The sequence below is a fragment of the Seriola dumerili genome, unplaced genomic scaffold (genome assembly GCF_002260705.1).
Source record: "Seriola dumerili isolate Sdu_G_001 unplaced genomic scaffold, Sdu_1.0 BDQW01000050.1, whole genome shotgun sequence".
In the NCBI taxonomy this organism is placed as follows: domain Eukaryota; kingdom Metazoa; phylum Chordata; class Actinopteri; order Carangiformes; family Carangidae; genus Seriola; species Seriola dumerili.
Genome location: NW_019174305.1, coordinates 2,908,515 through 2,928,252, shown reverse-complemented (window position 1 = coordinate 2,928,252; position 19,738 = coordinate 2,908,515). Strand labels below are relative to the sequence as shown.

General features: G+C 41.4%; 1 protein-coding gene across 1 annotated transcript in view; it reads right to left on the bottom strand.

Moving 5' to 3' along the window:
- Positions 1-19,738, bottom strand: part of rptor (regulatory associated protein of MTOR complex 1) — a 184,107-nt gene that overhangs the window by 18,986 nt on the left and 145,383 nt on the right. Inside the window, exons 22-26 of the mRNA XM_022739982.1 lie at positions 15,056-15,174; positions 9,947-10,050; positions 9,195-9,372; positions 8,915-9,025; positions 2,550-2,655 (exon numbers count right to left, since the gene is read on the bottom strand). Coding sequence (XP_022595703.1) covers positions 2,550-2,655; positions 8,915-9,025; positions 9,195-9,372; positions 9,947-10,050; positions 15,056-15,174 — 618 coding nt within the window. The remainder of the gene's footprint in view (positions 1-2,549; positions 2,656-8,914; positions 9,026-9,194; positions 9,373-9,946; positions 10,051-15,055; positions 15,175-19,738) is intronic.

The following is a 19,738-nucleotide window of genomic DNA, read 5'->3' as shown; positions in this document are numbered from 1 at the left end:
AGTACGAGGTGGTGAGAAAACCTGTCCGGATGTGTACCCCTTTGGCGGTTTGTGATACGAGTGTAACACGGTGCCAACACGCCAGTGCTACTCGTAAGTTCACTGCCTCACCGTATGTTGTCATGGCAACAACACACGTCGGTCCTCCAGCCTGTCCTTGGCTACCTGAAAGCACTCGAGACCACCATAATGAGATGAAAAAGAATGAGGAAAAAATCCATCAAGAATTCATCACGGATGCAGCCGTGATGTAAAAATGCAGTTGGAGGGAAAAGTAGGTACGAGCGTAAGATTATCATCATCGATTTGCTTTCGTTTGTGTTGTTTGACGGCACAATCAATATGGAACTATTGTAAAATCTGAAATGATGCTGAGCAGCATGGTGATGTGGTTAATTTTGCATCAATACGGGAAGAAAACACAAGTGAAACCAAGTTCACAAACTAAAATATTTCTGTATATTTCTTATTCTGAGCTTTTGCTGCCTCCTCGTCTCCGTCTCCGTCTCCCTCCATCTCGCCCTCTCTCCTCTCGTCTTGTTTCTCTCTGGAGGGAACAGACTGAATGAGGGCAACCCTACTACTTCTCTCTTTCCAAAAACTGTGAGGATAGAGGGGAATTCAATGATTTAGCGAGCAGTCAGAAGGAGAGGGAGAGACATGCGCGTGAGCAAGCCTCAGCTCTGACGCCAATTGCCTTGTGACTGTGTGTGTGTGTGTGTGTGTGTGTGTGTGTGTGTGTGTGTGTATGTGTGTGTGCATGTGTGTGTGTGGAGGGGGCTGCCAATGACGTTGGGGGTGTTAGATATTCTGTTTGAGAAAGCTCTGACTTCACTTGGGGAGTCTGTGTGTATGCTGGCACCCTGGGCTCTTCAATGAGTGGGCTTGTATGTCTGAGTGTGTGTTGTATGTTTGAGAGTGTGTGTGTGTGTGTGTGTGTGTGTGTGTGTGTGTGTGTGTGTCTGAGTGTGTGTTGTATCTTTGAGAGTGTGTGTGTGTGTGTGTGTGTGTGTATGTGCATGTGTGTGAGGGGAGTCCTGTGATTGATGAATGGGGTTGTGTTTGACTATGGATTGATATCAATCAACTTCTCTCATCACTGCAAATCATCTCCACGCTCGCTCACAGGCCTGACACTGAGCAGTACTAACGGTGTTTCCCAGTTCGGCCTTTTTTTTTTTTTTTTGGACAGTCTGGATTCCCCCCAAACTCCTCCTTCATCCAGGCTCCAAAAACATTCAATTAAACATGATACTGGCAGAGCTTGTGCTCTGAGATCTCAACACAGTATTTGACACCGCTGACCACAGACTGACTGTAGTTGTGTGGAGTTGCTATATACAACACTGAATAAATAAACACGGTTGTGCCACAGTTCTCTGAAGCTACATATAGAGATAAATAGATGTGGTTGATGACAAAGTGGTAACACACACCTGAACCACAATCCAGCCCCAAAATCCTTGACAGCCACATCAGTCTATTTTCATGATATGTATGTGAACAACTAGCTCATGTTAAATACACCACTTTTTTTTTTCTTTTTAAACTTGCAGTGTTTAATTTTCTTGGGATCACTTCGGGGTAAAAGAAGCTTTAGACACACCTGATCCAAAGAGCAAACGTTTTCCTATTTTAACAGCTAGCAGACACAGAGCAATGTTAGCTACCTGGAGTTTCTGTTGTGTTTTGCTTTGTTTCTGTCCACCTGACAAACTGAAGACCAATATTCATCCTCCTGTTAGCTTTTGGTTCTCCAGTGATAAAAACTATAGTAAATCATTAGCGTGTTCCTTTCTTCACTTGGTAACTTTGTTTGTCTGTTGTTGTGTGCTGGGCAGACAGCGCTCTGTCAGCTTATCAGATGTCTGTGTTACTTTTAGCTGCTGCTGAAAATGAGGTTGTGAGGTAAAAACAAGTATTGAGAGAATGTGCCATCAAACCAAAACAATGAGCTAAGAGAGGCTCATACACTCCACAGACCTATAGACACTTACTTATTTGATCCATTGTGAGCTTTAATATGTATGCATGTTTTGTTATCATATTAAATATACTGTACATGTTTCATCTTTTTTAAGAACAGTATACCTCTCATTTCTTCAGCCTCTTATTATTCTATTTTCTCATGCTTCATTATCTCTATGGTCTTTGATGCTGTGTGTGTATGTTAATCACACTGAACTGCCTTGTGGATAAAATGTGCTCCATTAATAAACTTGGCTTTTATAAAACATGAGAGCAGTCATGTCATTTAATGGCAAGTAGATTAAAACCTGGGATGACATTTTGATAATTGATTTCATTTCATTTCCAGGTATATCTATTGAAATGAATTCCGCATTCCAGCTCACAGTCATTTTTACCTGCACATTTCTCACATGTGAATTTCCTCTTGGATTCCTCTCAGCAGACGGAGTTTAATGTAAATGGATTTTTGTTTATAAGAATTTTAGTTTGTGCTTTATTAATTTGTGTAAGGGGATACATCTGTGTTTATGTGTGTTTATGTGTGTGTGTGTGTGTGTGTGTGTGTGTGTGCCACTAACCTCTTTGTGTGATACTTCGGCTCTGCCTTCTCACACGAGCATTTCTCAGGAACCTCCACTGCCGCTCCATCCTCACCTGACTCTCCAGGTCATGCTCCTCTGGGATCTGAGAGGATGGATGGATGAAAAAGAAGGACAGGAACAGAGAGATTAACATGCTGACTCCATTTCTAACATTTCTAAGGATGAGCAGATGGTTTACACATTCTGCAACCTCAGTGAAAATATAGAACTACAGTGGCAGTATAAAAGACATTAACTGTTTTGAGAGGACAACATCAGGCACACAAAGCGTCAGGAGGTGCTGCCAACAACAATATGACACATCGGCTCTAAACCTGGTCTCAGAAATAAAACTGAGATATGACAAAGATATAAAAATAAAGAATAAAAGTTGATACCAAACAAGAGAGCAATTTTCTTGTAAACAAACACAGTTATATTCACCGTTAGTCATCACATTGCACTGTGTATATCTTTGAGGCCTAATTAACATGTATTTCCTTCCTTAATAACAAGCAAAGCTGATTTTATGAATATTTTGAAAGCTACGAAGTTTACATCATGGACAAATAACAAGAAGAGGCTATCTGACTCCAAATGGCACCAACTTATTTTGCATTATGTGATTCACTGCGTGTGACGTATTAAACCTATGGAGTTTAAAAATCCATGATACAAAGAGTAATAATTGATCTTGCTGTGTCCTGGCTACAGTTTCACAGATGTCTGTGTCATTGTGGTGGTCTATGGGGAAAACGCTCTTTGGGCCAAAGGGGTAAACTGACAGGAGCTACAGCATGTCCATGGTTTACATGGACGAGCAGTCTTCCTGCCTTTTGCTGCTGCATTGCTATGTTTTTGGGGGTTGCCCTCATCAGCTCTATCAGTTTCAATAGCCTGAAATGCAAGGTCACATAGACCCCCTTTTTTTGGGTAAGTATGGAAGAAGGCAGGAATGTTTATAGCATATAAATTTGGAAAATACACTTGATGGCTCTCTTTCTGAAAGTTAGCTGAGACGACTGATGTCAGTCCATCCAGGGATTCTGTCTACCATCTTCAGCTTTAGCACTGGTTGCTATATACAGTCTGTGAGAACAGGATTTACTGTAGGTATGTTCATCCACAATCATCCTCCTGTCCTCCCCAAATATTGAAGTCACCAACCACCACTGTCCACAATGGTACCAAACCTGGCAACCTCTCTGGTGTTGTTCACCAAGGAAGCTGCAGCAGTTTGTTCCTTTGTTGTTCCTATATTTGTGTTTGTGTATGGATCAATCATATAAGATAAAAGCTGTTTTTCAGTGAGCACTGAGAGTTGTTGGTAGGGCGTATTTTTCCACTTTGGACAAAACCATGTTCGCTCTTTCCCCCTGCTTCTGGTCTTTATGCTAAGCTAGGCTAATTATATCCTGACCCCAGCTTAATACCAAACACGCAGATTCCTGTTCCTTTAATGCTTAGTCACAACATGTTCCCCACTGAAATGATAGAACTCAATGACATTTTCAACTTTTCTCATCACGGTTCCGTCCTTACTGACTTTGCCAGCTACAACGTAAAGTGAATCTCATGCTCGGAAGACTCATGGTGACAAGTTCACTTTATGCACTCACATCTGATCACATCACATCACATCACATCATATGAACAGTGTTAACTTTATTAAGTCTTATGTAACAAAATGGCCCCCACAGACGTTGTGCTGGCTTTATTTTAAGAGAACATAATGACTTTAAATATGCAAAAGTAATATCAAGCTGATTTATGTCATTTTCTGCTAAGAGTATTAAAGTTGTGAATTAAAACTTGACTATGTTAATATTCTGCATATTTCATAGACGAATAAACAACAACAGAGTGTAAACAACAAAGAAAAACTGTAATAGTGTGTGTGTTTTTACATGCTGGTTGCCTGGGTGCGCTTATTAAGCACATTTCTACAGCGAGGCCTCCCATACCCACTTCATTTTAAAATACCCTGACACACACACACACGCACACACAACTACACACAACTACAGTGCCATTTGATTATACAATTACTGTGTGTTATCAGTATTCCTGTAATGTCGTCACCCTGTGTTGCGCTTAGGGAAACACAACACACATTTTAACACCTCTGAGTGGAGCTTGTGAATAAATCTATTTCTATATGAGACGCTGTGTGTGAAGAGTGTGTTTCCGTAAGTGTGTGTCATCACGTTAAGTTTATCTGTGCATCACATTAAGTGTCATGGTCCCTGCATGAGCCTGGGAAGGAGGCGGATTTAGCAGGTTGACATATTTTAGAGGTTGACTTATTTTCCGCAGCTGAGAGGGAGACATAGTGTGTGTGTGTGTGTGTGTGTGTGGCCAGCTGATACAGTGGTTCCAAGGGTTGTGGTTCTGCACTGTACCCGCTGCTAATGTAATGTATGATGAGACCCTGAGGTAGAAAACAAGTGTACGTGTGTATATGTTTCTCTGTGGTTGTGTGGACAAATATTGGTTTGATATGATCACTGTGAGGACATCTTGGGCGGTCCTCACAACATCAAAGGGCTGTTTGAACGTTAAGACTTAATTCTAGGGTTAGAACAGTTAGAATTAGGTTAAGTTTAGAGTAAGGGGCAAGGGAATGCATTATGAGTGTCACCACAGCTGATGTAAGCTCAGTATGTGAATGGCTGTAAGTATGTAGACACCTGAACACTTGGCACATATATCATTTGTGCATTTGGTAAATCATCTCATTACTCATCTTATTCCAAAACCATAGAGATTAATATGCTGGTGTAACAGCCTCCACTCCTCTGAGAAGACTTACCACAGCATTTTGAAACCTCAGATCTGTTCCCATTCAGCTGAAACAGCATTATTGAGGTCAGGCACTGAAATTTGGAAACAAGACCTTGTGTGGGGTGGGGTTGAAATCAGGGCTGCGTGCAGGTCAATTATGTTCTTCCACACCAAACTTTGTAAAACATTGGTTTTTGATTGTTCACAAGAGGATTAGCCACGTTGATGAGGAAAGAGCCTTCAGCCAAGTGTTGCCACAAGTGACGCACATGATTTCTAAAATATCATGGTGGACTGGAGCGTTAAGATTCCCTTCCTTTCCTATGGGGCTTCCTGGAACTATGTAATTCATTACCAACAACAAGATAAACTCAGAGACAGTTATCATAGTTTTGTTAGTTGTGTGTTGGACTTTAAGAGTGCTTGACAAAGTATAGAACATGTGACAGATCAAACGTTTGACATAATAATTTATGTGTGTATAAAGAATGCGGTGAATGAGATGTGGTTGTTTTCCTTGAGAAGACATTGAGTTCAGATTGCTGCCGTGTCGTATATGTGATATTTCACGTCTTGAGTTTGTTGTGAGTTTGTATGGATGTTATCTCGGCCAAGTCTTTTTGTTCTATCTCAATGGGACTTCCTGGTAAAATAAAGAAAACAAATAAATAATGTCACAGTAGAAAAGGCCCAGGTGTAAATAATAAAATGAACGGCGGCTCAATTCCGTTTAGCTGCTTCAGTTTGAAGGTCCTGGCATCGTGTGTGCTGGCTCACTGTCACACCGTCATGAATGACAGGGACAGTTGAACTGTACTGTTTTATAGCGTATATGTGACAAAATGCCTGCTGTGCACCTGTCCTTGAATTGATCACTTTTACCATTAAATCACTGTTCATTTGTTATTGGAAACTTTATTTTTCATACAGTGTATGATGAAGTGTTGTAGAAAACCTTTTTACACAGCATGCTCTGCAACAAATAAGAGACTCTGTTTTAATTTTAAGAGTGTCAAATAAACACTTAGTCTGTAATTTACCTATAATTAGCACCAAGAATTACTACTAAGAATTACTATGGACTAGAGGAAGAAAGCGTAGAGCCTTGATGTGGACAGCTGCAAACTTACACACAGTCAACTGATGTACATGTGCATTGAAAATATAATAGTGACATTCTTTCAGCAAGATGAGGAGCTCTGTTGTTATTTGGCTGGACAACATGAAAAGATCAAATAAAGGAAGAAGATGACCGGGGACGAGGAACGCTGTACATACACACAATGCATGAACCGAGTGTCCTGTTGTGTTTTGTGGGTCATGCACAATCAGCACACTCTTAGTGCAAATAGTCTGCACAGTCACAAATTTTGGGCTGCATGTGGACGTCTGCATGGACTCTCGCAGACTTGGGCAGATAATGAAAGTGACGCCACGTGCATTAATGTAATCAGTGCAACACTTCTAATGTACTGCTTCTGGCTGAAACACTAAGATTTTGCTCATACTGGACAAGTTGTCTGAATCTGGGCCAAACCTTCATGCTACAATATTATAGGACAGTTTACAGCATATCATAGGAAAATTTACTGGAAAGAAATGATAATAATTAAAAATAATATCTATACCTATAATAATCTATAATGATATCAGGGGCTGAGAGCTGCCTGGAGGTGAGGGTGCTCTAATTCCTGTGGCCTGTGTGTGTGTGTGTGTGTGTGTGTGTGTGTATGTGTGACCCCTGCTCCCTCTCACACACACTCTTAGAGCTGTAGCTGTGGAAATCTTTTTCATCAGTCTCTCTCTCTAATGTGACAAGAGTCTTCAATGTCCTTGCTCCTCACACACTGTTAAAATTGTAGATGGAGATACACACACACACACATGCACGCACGCACACTTTGCTTTCGTGCTGCTGACACAGTGATATGATAACCTGTGTGCAGACTTTTGAGGAATACTCACACACACGGAGCTTTGCAATGGAGCAGAGTTTTATGGCAGCACTCAAAATTTTGCCAACACAGCATTCTGATTTGCACTATGGCAAAACCCCTCTCCTCCTCCTCCTCCTCCCCCTCCCCCTCCGCTGCCTGCTCTTTCACTAACTCTTTCCATCCACTCACCTTCCTGTCTTTCATCACCTTTTGTTGCCACTTCTGGCTCCTTTCCTGTTCATGCTGCCGCTGTGCTCCTTATACAGAGTTTTAGCTACTCTGTTTTTCCTCTTCTCCCACACTCTTCTTCCACTTCTATCTGCCCCTCAATGTCTGCTCTCCTTTTCAAATATTTTCCTTTCATCATCTCTTACTTTGCGCTCTTTCTCTCTCTCTCCCCTGCACACACAAACCATCCTCCTCTTTCTGCCCCAAATGTTTCTGTGTTGTAAATATTTTATTTGACTAAAATATACTTTTCTTTTCTGTATCAGCCACTTTGTCTCACGCACACATGAATATCTTTTCTTACTTATTTCTCTCTCTCCGCTCCCAAAACTTTTCTCTCATCTCCTCTATTTGACCCTCATGCTTGACTCTCTTTTAATGATTCCCTCCTTCTTTGTTTAACCTCAACAAAATCTGCTGACACCATTTGTTTTACTTCTTTTTCCCACAGAGATGAAGCATGTTTAGAGAGTTTAAACACATGGAAGCTTGATTTAATATTATAACCATCTACTGTGCCTGGTAAAAAAGCCCTTCTTTAAATCTTAAATTTCACTGGCGAGGATGTTACGGACCTCAGAGAACTCAATTATTCAGCTGTACAAGCAGCAGATACTTTCTCTCACCGTGATGGTCCCTTCCCTGCTGTTTTCCATCAGACTTCATTATTTTTTTAAATAAATTCTGTAACACTGAGTTCATGTCCTCAGATCGCTCAGTCACTCCTGAAGCCATTGTAAAATGCATGACAACATGCACCTATGACACCACCTCACATTAATATTTACGTGAAAATTGAAATTTATCTGTCATACAGCTCCTTTGTTGCTTAGCAACCACTATAAGCTGCTGTCTGAGAACTAGGTTGTTTGGTGGAGGAATGATATGAAAGTATTGTTTTTAAATGATTGATTAACAAAAATATGAATTTGCTCTTTTTCTTTTTTAATTCAGTAATGTGTTACTTGTGTTTCATCAAAGCAACTCACCTGACATGCTGCTTTACACCTGTTCCCTCATCACTGCCAAGCACAGCTTTGAGGCTGATTGTTGAATTTAAAGGTCCCATATTGTATGAAGGTAGATGGTCACCTCTCTCAGCCATGCTCAAAGCCCCGCTAACCTTTACCCACCATCCAACCTCGCAGGATTTGGTTTCTCTGAAATCTGCTGCATTGAGATTTAAAACTACATTGAGATGGTTTTAGGTTCTTAAAACCACAAATATATCTTCTTATGGATCAACGCTTCAAATAAAAGAACGGAAAAGTGTCACTAAAACAACAAAACAGACACAAAGAACTTTTATCTGACTCTATCAGAGGGGTAACTGACTGACGGGTGGAGACAAAGATGATAAAAAGGAATAATGGATGGAAAAGAGAGGACAGACAAAGCTGTCAGGGACACTACCTTCATAACAGGCTGAGCAAAATACTTTGCACTCCAGTCACACAGGCCCGTCTGGAGGGCGGGACTGATGTAGTTCCTGTGACCACCCGGCTCGTCACCGTCTTCAGCTGCCTGTTCACACACACACACACACACACACACACACACAAAAAATGCAGAGATTATGCAACTTTTACACGAGTCAATTTGAAGTTAACATCGTTGTAGCTGTTGGTTACTGCTCATTTCATCCACACATTGTCTAAGCTACACACACTCATTCAGCAGGGTCTCCCTCTACCTGCTCTGGTCCCTTGTCAAACATCTTGCGGGTGCGGGGGAACTGGTGGGAGTGGGGTGCCTGTCCTCCCAGTGTCGGGGTGTAGGGCGGCCGTGTGGCGGGCTGCTCTCTGGCGGGGGGTTTGGGCACCTCATTGGTCAAACTTGAGCTGCTGGTGCTAGGCATGGGGGGAGACCCACTGGGGGGACAGAAAAATCAACAAAAAATTTTATGTAACCACGACATCAGATATCATTATTTATTAAGCTGGAGAAAATAATTCGGACCACATTGAGGTTTTACTTTTACAAGAAAAACTTCAAGGGTGTCAACTCTCAGGGAAACTTAACCAACGGGACGAGTCTGAAAGTTTTACATATCTTTTTTTTCTAAAAACAGCTGTTGGAAAAGAGGGGGGGGGCGTGTTATAATCAGTATCATCTTCAAATGTCTGTTTTCGTGTCTACAGTCGAGTGTGCTGATAAGGATTTAAATAAATAAATTTGTGTTTTTGTCCTTTTATCTCATTATTTTCTCTCTTTGATCTTAAGCTCTAGTTCATGTGCCATAAATATTATGCAGTATGTATTCAAATGTAATGTCTTTGCCAGAATGTCTGTGAAAACAAGATGATCCACCTTTAGGGGCTTATGCTTAAATTTGTTTAAAACTTTTCTCCTGCTGTGCAAACTTCACTAAGAGTGAGCTGTGTGCAGGATGCAGATGTTTTGTGTCTATCTGGACATTCACGTGTGTGAGACGCGTTCCCTCACCCAGCCTGGTGAATGTGCGTGCCCTTGCTGGTGGGACTGGCTGGGGCCGACTGCGTGAGAGATCCAGAGTCCAGGATCCTCTGCGGCCGAGCGTTCATCGTCGCCTGAGGAGACAGAAAGTGGGTTAAGTTCCCCGTTGTTTCATAATCCCACTGGAACTTGGAATCAGTGTTAACATGTGCAATGGGTCTGGGGGGAGGGGTTCAGATATTTCAGAGACAAACCTGAGGACGGATCCGAATAAGAAGCCATACCTAAAATCAGGACACTCTTCGTGCTGTGACAATGCATAAACAGAGCAGCACTTCACAAAGTTTGCCTAAATTTCCAGAACTTTATCTCATTAAGTGGAGCAACTAATATAACCTCTTCACTGTGAGCTGTCTAATGGCTGCTCACAAGGGAGGGGTAAACTTAATAAAGACAATAGAGGCAAAGCATCACTGATGAATAGCAGAGTTGTTGTTTACTCATGCCAGGTGGAGACAAAACTCTGTGCAGTGTAAATCTAGTTAACACAGGCAAACACATTTTACTACCTGGGATTGTCTTTAATTTGATTTCTATGCTAAGTACAAAATTGCGGCAAGTGTCTTTTGTTTGTGGAGTGCGTCTAAAAGTTTACACACATACAATCTGCTGCAATTGTGATGGTGAAGAGACATTGGTTACTAAAGTTTGCTGTGAGCGCTTCATTAAGAGGCGATTGGAAATGAAACAAAACAGCAGTAAAACCAGCTGAAAGGGTTATTATGGAAATAGCTCCGTCACTAATCTGAGGTCTCTTTTCGACCCAAGCACAACGAGATCAATATGATGAGAGGGCCATAAAAAGAAAAGCAGATAAACAACTGAAGTCTATCCTTATTTCTGAAAAACTGGGAGGCGATTGTAAGAAGCCGATGAGAAGCAGCAAGTGTGTGTGAAGGCGGCAGAGCGCCATGCGGAGAAGTAGACATTTATAATGGCAAAACTGAGCTTGACACTGCAGCATTAATCCTGCTGAAGATTTTTTTTTTTGAGAGTCAGAAAGGGGTTGCAGCCAATTGCAGATCTACACTAGTAAAAGCACGTACAAAAGGAGAAGCGAGAAGAGGCAGCAGGGTGGACGAGCTGGTTGTCAAGACTCTCCCGCACTAAAAGGTCACAAGTTCATTCCCTCAAAGTCAGAGTGCCATTAACAAGTTACAAGTCACCGAATCTCTCCAGCTAGGTTTTTCTACCTTAAAGCAGCAGCGATCATACTAACTACCTTTTAGCCAGATGCTGGTATGATGTGAAGTTGCAAGCTCATCGGTTAAAATGACTCAATTATGCAACAAGTTCATGGATTATTCATCAACCTTAGCTGATCGTCAACATGTGGTAAACAAACATCACGTTAACGCAGGAGGCCACATGCTTTATCTGCTGACAAGCTTTCCAGAAAATGTGAAATGCAGAACTCCGGGAAAAAGGAGGGTAATCGTTTCTACCAGCTGCTCAACGCCACGCTGGGAAACAGCTTGCTCTCCTGTTTCAACCGGCTTTCCTTCACTTCCTCCGCCATTAATTGGCCGTAAAGTGAGTCAACTGAGCAAACAAATTAGTGCATGTACACAGTGGTAGGATACAGGAGTGAAAACTGATGATGGCTCAGAAAAACCTCTGAATGGTCCTGTTTAATTATTGAAGGAGACTCTAAGGGAGGGAAATTGGACGATTCTGGCTTCTCGAGTCATAATCTCCACTCATGACTCACTAAAGAAGTGGGCACTGCCTTCACAAAGTCCATTAAAACAGTAATGGACTTTGTATGGTAATGTTTTTTATTTGCACCTTCTTGACAGGTGAAAACTTGAAAAACAAAATAAAAATTACGAATCATCTTTTGTCCTGCAACTTTCAGGCTACAGTCAAAAGAAGACTGGACACACTAGAATAACACAAATTAAAAAAAAAAATGACCTGCGACTTTCATCCCAGCATCACACAGCAAGAGGGGGCTATTAAAAAAGCATTTAAAGGTTTCATCATCTGAGAGGCAAGTAAATTTTAATTAGCTGCTGACCTTGTTCGCTTTGTTACAAATCAATAACATTTGACATTTAAAATCCTAATTAAAAGTGCTGAATTCCCAGTTAGGCTGATGTTAACACTTGTGAACCTGGGATGAATGCTCTCTGATTAAGTCGTTTCTAACAAGCTCCATCCATGATAACTCATTAATTTTAGAGAGTAAGGCATTTAAAGGTGTTTAGGTTGGCGTTCCTTTTTAAATGTCAGACTGTTCTGCACCATTTTTCTCAGGTGTACAGACAGCACAGGTAGAGCTTGATCCTTTATTGGTGTTTTCATGCCAGAATATAACTGTATGAACTTTGATGACACTGCTACCACATGCCACTGTGACGCAATTGGTCTTCAAATCCCCTGAATTGGCACACATCTTATGATTTAGGTGTATAACCAAAGGCATAACAAAGTGTGTGATGTCATCCCAGATTAATTTAGTTCAGTACTGTTCAGCAGAAATGTTTTTAAGACAAGTTCAAGTCAAGATTCAAGCCAGCGGATGCAGGTCAAGTCCCAAGTTGAAAGAGATAGTTTAACGCCAAGTCTTAAATGAGTTGATGGAAATTACAGTCAAGTGAAGTGAAAAAAGTCCAAGTCAAGTCTCAAGTCAGTCAAGACAATTAAGGCTTCAATCAGTCCACGTCTCACGTCAATTTGCGAAAAGTTCAAGCCAAGTATGGAGCCCACTGAGAGAAACCCAAGTGTCTTTATTTTAACTGGCGCAGTTTTTCTGGCCTTTACGCCACTCACTGCTCATGTGACGCCGCTACGCCAATCATTGTGACTGCAGTCAGTGAGTGAGATATACACACACGGTGGGAGACGACGACGCAGACATAAGTGGTTAGAAGCGGGAAAGACAGAGATAAGGACGTGTTAGAGCTGTTCAGTTGTTAAGATGTGTTGAGATTATTTATTATAAAAATGTCTGAGACTGTTAGCTCAGTTTTGGAGTTAACCATAAAAAAGAAAAATGGAAAGTCAAGCTACATTTTTTTATTTAATTTTGTAAAATTAAGCACTTTATTATAATTTTTCAAAAGCCCTCTGTTATGTAGTTATTACAGCTACTAGTTTCCTTGAAATGATAAAAGAGCATATACCCGTTATTAATATATTATCATATTATTATATATTGTGAAGGTGATCAATTGAAAAAAGTCAAGTCTCAAGTCGATCACGATAACTCCAAGTCAAGGGTCAAGTCACAGGAGATAAGCTCAAATCTTAAGTCAATCAACAGAAGCCCAAGTCAAGTCACAAGTCCTGATTTGAAAATTACAAGTCTGAGAGCATTTCAGGTCTCTAGTCAATAAAACTGACCAATGAAATGACATGGCATTTGAACATTTTCTTTTCAAAGCTGTGTTAATCATACCATCTTATTTAACTGGTCAAAACTAGAGGCCTCAATGTTTTTGCTTCAATTCGAGTCTTGAGGCAGTTAAGTCTTATGTCAAGTCCTCATTTTTCACAATTAGGTCTGACTCAAGTCAGTGTGTCCCCTCGTCGTGAGAGTCACACCACACGACCATTGAAGGCAACACAGGTCAGGGGCAGGTGCAGTGCGTGATTAAATCGCCTCTCTTTCTGTTGCAGTCGTAACCTCGGGATATATTGTGGCTGGAAATCTGCTCCCGTATGTTGGCTGTCAGAGCACTAATTTTAATGAATATGACGCCACTCTTTTGCTCAGCTGACTTCAGGTCTGCAGGTACACAGAAACTAATACTACAGAGGCGTGTTGCAGAGCCACACAGACAGTGCGGTGCATTAGCCGGCAGAGGAGAAGTCTATTGCGTTATATTGTAAATCAAGTCCTGTTGTTTTTTATTGCAGCCCAGCAGGGAGTCTTATTGCAGAGATGCTGCTTGTCTGAAGGTAACTGAGGGGACAATTGGTGTTGGTGGTGGGAAACACAAGAAATTTTGCCTCAGGGTTAGGATGGGTGGTGCACTATAGTGGTTATTATGGCTCCTTAAGTTACGGCAGCCTCTTTGCTCTGCTCTGCTCTGCCAGGCCTGCGGGAGTCATTGGCCCTTAATTGCATTTGCACAAAAGTAATGGCCTTTTGGAGGGAGAAAATGCCAGTAGGAGGGTGGGGTGTGTGTGTGTGTGTGTGTGTGTGCTGGAAACGGATCTTTTTCACAGCATTACCATGTGGTGAAAAAGAACTGACAAACGCATACAGAGACAAATAAGCCTATTATAAGACTCCCATTATATTACACTCTAGGAAATTAGTTGATACTCATCTTAAAAATGACTTATAATGAGTGCAGTAGTAGCAGTAAAAAAAAAAAAAAAAGAGCGTAAAATCTTGGGTTCTCAACATTGTAAGCAACAAGAGTAAAACAGCTCTAACAGTAATCCCTTGAGCATTTGTGTAGGGTAGTGATTTGCGGTTCACAGTTATTGGTGGGCACAGTGGTTAATCTGTGCGCCGGATCATAGAAATGAACATTCTGATTAACAGCTGATGAGTTGTGGGTGGGTGAAATAATATATAATGTATGAAGAAAACATTAATTATACTCTCTGAAATGTGAACTTATTTTAAGCTTCATTTTTCATCGGGCACAAACTAGACTGAACTGAACTCATATTTTATCATTTACTTTGGCCAAACATTATGAGCTTTTAAATTGTTTGTGTTCGGGAAGTAGCAGTGACATTCAGAATTGTAGTTTGAATAGATTTAAAATGTCAGACTGCGCTCAGGCTATTGTAGAAGTGGCCTACTTGTTGCTATTTTCATTTGACCAGAAAAGGACAATTTTAACTTAATAAATGTTTGTTTATTTAAAACCAGCCTACTTCACAGTAATGTGTAATTTGGGATATGTGAAATCCAACTGAGAAATAATGGCAATGTGTGATCAGGTGCAATTTTAAGTTGATTTGTTCGAGTGGGTGGTGGGTGGATTATTTAAGCATACATGCAGATTCGGGTGACATCAGAGTCGATCTGCGCATCTCTAGCGTAAAGGTTAAGATGTGTTTTTTTTTGAAAATCAAACTGCAGTCGCTTTAAAGACTCAAACACAGCTATACCTTGTACGCTATGCTGTTAAGGACCTTCATGGCCAGGTCCGACACCTCAGGAAACGGGTCTGCGGCCAGATGCAGCAGCACTCTCCAGATCTGAGTGTAAACACTGTTGAAGGACACACCTGGAACAGACACACAAAGCAAAGAGGTTCAACAGATTAACACATTTTGTAAATAAAACTGGATTTTATTGGCAAAGTTTTACACATATATACAGGAAATGAATACACCCATCAGCACATACGCCTCACTCTGGTGTAACTCATCACTCCTTTCGAAGTTCATTACCACAGCGGAGCTAACTGCTAAATGGTTATTCACAATCATCTCATTAGCATCATGCTACCCACACCGGTCATTTTCCTCTCCTCCAGTTGTTGGATGTGTTGAGGTGGCAGAGGGAAAATGACCTCCAGTGTCAGGTAATGTAGATCGTTAATCAACTCTCTCACACTAACACACACACACACACTCTCACACACACACACACACACTACAAGCAGCTGGCTCTGCTCATCCATGGGCGCTTCACTGCTATCAACTGTGGCTGTTATCATACATACAAATGAAGGACGTCGCTCTGATTGTCAGGTGGTTTTGTTCATCTTTTCTTATCTTTAGCATTTGTGATGAAAGGTGACGGTTTCCTCAATTTCACTCGAGTTCATCATTATTTGCACTTGTGACTTTTAACCCTCCTCTTCCTGCCCGTTTGCTCATTTACCATCCTCTCCATCTCTCTCCTGTCATCGTCTTCAGTCACTTCTTCCTGATGTCAGTTTGTTTGCCTCAACCTGCCAGTCACACTTCTCTTTGTGTTAGCAACAACCTCCTTGTCCTCCACACATTCTCCCCTAATTTTGGGCTTTTACTTCCTTCAGCATGTTGCCTCTGCAGTGCACCGAGCCTCCGTCACTGCTGCTGCGCCTTTTCTGCTGTCTCCCTTTAAATGTCCCTTTGTCTGTCAGTTTCAATCTGTCTTCTTTCTCTTCTCCCTCTGTGTCCGCCGTGGGGACACGGAGCGATAACAGTCTCCAACTGTTTCTGTTTCTCATTTTGCTCCCACTTTTTGGCTTCTCCCTCTTATTCCCTTCTTCACCGATCTTTCCATCCATGCAGGTGGTCCTGTAAACTTTACCTTTTATTTCATATCTTTTTTTTTTTTTTATCATCTCCCTACACCCTTGCCCTATTTCCCACTTTTCCAAGAGCTCTGCATCTGCAATCTCCTTGGGGTGTTGTGGGGAAGTGAGAATGACTGAAGCCTGGACCTTCTTAAAGCTCAGAGTCCTCTCCTGAGAGTGCCGATTCAAAGATAGGAGACATAAAGGGATGATTCTGAGAATGGATAGGAGAAGGACGGAGGGCTACAGCTAGGGGAAGAAAAAAGGATAAAAGGACACAGGACAAGGAGGAATGTGGAAAAGGTGAGGAGCAGAGGGGACATGAGGAGTAAAGATGGAAAGAAAAAAAAGACGAGGAGGAATAAGATATTTCTGTGTGCTGTGAGGTATGTCAGAGATGGGTCAAAAAGGCAAAAAGAGCTGAAGGAGGAACAAAGAGAAAGAAAAAGAGGGAAAGGGAAGGGGGAGAAGGGGAAAGAGATGAAAGGACAGAAAGGGAAAGAGCGAGTGAGGGAGAAAAAGTGGTTGAGGGAGCTAAAGAGGTGATCAGGCTGTAGCCCGCGGGGCAGGGTATGATTAGTGACAGCTAGCCAGTGCGCTAGCTGCTGCAGTAAACAGCCTGTTGATAAATGTGATAATGTTGCTCTCCCATTTAACTGCTGTGCTACATTACAGGCGCACACAAATTACCACTGCACCGCCTCAACGTAGTCCACATGAGGGAACCTGGCGCTGGATATCACTCACTGGCCGCTGCACCAGGGCCTCGTCCTGACTCGTCATTTGAAGACTCGTGCAGAGAGAAATGGATGTAGAGTAGTAAAGATGTTAACTATTGGCCAAATGAACCGCTGCATCACTGTTTTATGGCTTCCTCAATCTGGCAGATAACATAAATATTTTTAACACTGCATAGTGATTTTTGGAGCTTTAAATGGTCCAGGTATAAAAGTGCAACAGTACATTAGAAAGCAGAGAGGAAGTTCCTCTATCAGGCGGATTTTTAAATATATTTAACAGGGAGATGCTCACAGTGTAAGTGGCACCAAATCATATCTGTGATGCTCTTTAAATGGGAGAGTGTAGAAGTGAATCTAAGCCCTTGATGTGACAAAATATAAATGTCATTGCAGATACAGAAAATGTCTCAGTTAGGCTCAGTGTTACTGTAAACCCCTTTAACTGGCATTTTAGTCCAGAGTAAAATATCTCATCAACTCTTGGGAGGAAGAAATTAGGTACAGACATTCATGGTGCCCAGAGGATGAATCCTACTGACTTTAGTGATGCCCTGACCTTTGACTGAGCGTTACAATGAGCTTTACACTCTTCCTTTTGACTTGCAGTAAATATCGATAACTATTGGATACATAACGGTGAAATTTGGTACAGTTACTTAAAGTCCCCTGAGTACAAATGGCTGTGATGGCTTGGCCATGTGCTTTGTAAGAGGGCAGATCCATCTCAAATAGTGTGAAGCTCTAGGGAGCTCACTGTGGCCTCATGTGTGGCCCCGACAGCGGGCGAAGAGGGTAGTAGAACAGAAGAGGAAGCACAGTAAATCACAGGATCATTCTTGATGACTTTGGTGAGCCACTGGATTTTCATCTAATGCATCAGCTGGTAAAAATGTTCACTTACTCAGTGGAAATAACTTGACATGTACAAGGTGAATTGGTACAAAATTTGTTATGAACAGTCATGTTCCTCACAAGATTAATCCCTAATTATATTGGTGATCTACTAACTTTCATCTAGCACAACCAGCGGGTCGAAATGTTTAATTATACTATGAAATATCTAAACATCGATCTGTTAACTTTCCATCCTGTGCTATCATCAGGTCAAAATTTCAATTTGTTCAATACAGTGGTTAATAAACAAGACTAAAAGCATTGCCTTAGACTTAGCTGCACTTTGTATTTAGTGCTAATTAGCAAAAGTATCAGTGTGTATTTGTGACACCAAAAACACAGCATACTGTCTATCAAACTTGAAAGTAAGATCAGTTGCTTTCCAACATTAAAACTTTGCACTTAAACAAAAATAGTTTCTGCACATAAATAAAATAAGTTTAAGAAAAACAGATGTGCACTGTGCCTCTCTAGTCTCTGCAGGTTTTGTGACAGGAACACGAGCCTGTCAACAACGTCTGGTTTCAGGGATGCCCTGTGGCGTGTCGCAGTCTTACCACTGGTGCTAAACACCCTCTCAGAAGGGAACTCACGGCTGGGACAGACGTAGTTTTTGCCAAATGGCTGAGCTTTGGGAACATTGAGTTATGAGAGGTAGGCCTGAGCATAGCGACATGCACCGACAAGGCAGCCGTTGCAACAGTGGCCGTGTGTGCACCAATTAGCAAGAGAGAAAGCACTGCACAGCTTTCCTGTTCAAATGTGGTCAGTTTAGACGGTAACCTGCCGATATTACGCATATTCAATACAATGAATATAGTCGCTTCTTATGTCTTCTATAAAATACTATCAAATATATAAATATCTTCAATATTCAGCCCAGGCTGCTACAGTATAGTAGGATTTGTACAAATTACAGTGTGAGCAGGAAAGACAAATACAGAAAAGAATGAATGTAAATCAATAAATCACTTGTGAAACTCTGCCCTGACTCCCACACAGTTGTGTTATCCTGCTGGTTTCCTGCAGACCAGTGTTCAGCAGCTGCTGCATTTAGCATTTATGGTTTTAATATGTTCTAAACTGCTGTATTATAATCATCACACCACTTTACCTCTTAACATGTTCTTTGTTAGCTTGCAGTGTTAAAACATGGATGTGATGGGAATGTATGCCAAAGAGACAGAAACAAGTTAATACATTTTCCAGGCGAGATGAAAAACAAAACCCCAAAGCTCTTATGAAAACAACTTCAAACCAAACAAAAGACAGAAGCAAATGAGTAAACAATGAAAAGAGTCAAAATGACAAGTGAAGCCTCTGCTGACTTAGATAACTGAATCTAAGTGACAACAGGAACGTAAATGCCAACATCTGAGCTCAAGTCTGTATTTCAACCTTTTTCTTTATGCTCCTGAATATCGCTGCCAAACTCAATTCATCTGCTCTTCCCTGCTTGTTTATACATGCAGCTCTATGCGATGTGGGAGTTATAAACACGCGTGCGGGGAGGCTGGGGCTCTTTTCAGCCATGGCAGAGGCACAGCTCAGTGGGCAGGGGGCCAATATGTCTTTTAACCTGTTTACATGAGGACCTCATGCCAGTATTAATGGCCCACAAGCAGCTTGAAAAAGGTTTAATCGAACAATGAATGCTAAATTTGTCAGATAAAAGGGTAATGAGAGGAAGTGTTGCGCCAGACTGTTTTTATTGTTTTTATTTCATCAAACATTCATTTCCAAGCGTTGGTGTCCCATGGTAGCTGTGCCCTAAAAATAAAAATCCTACTAGAGCAGTTGGCTGATAGGGCAGAGTTTTAGTTTGACTTTAATTTACTCTGCATTATTTGATAAGATGAGCTGACACATCTACCATGGAGGGAAAGAGGACGGGCAAAATATTTCATCACCTTTAGCTAGCACTTTGT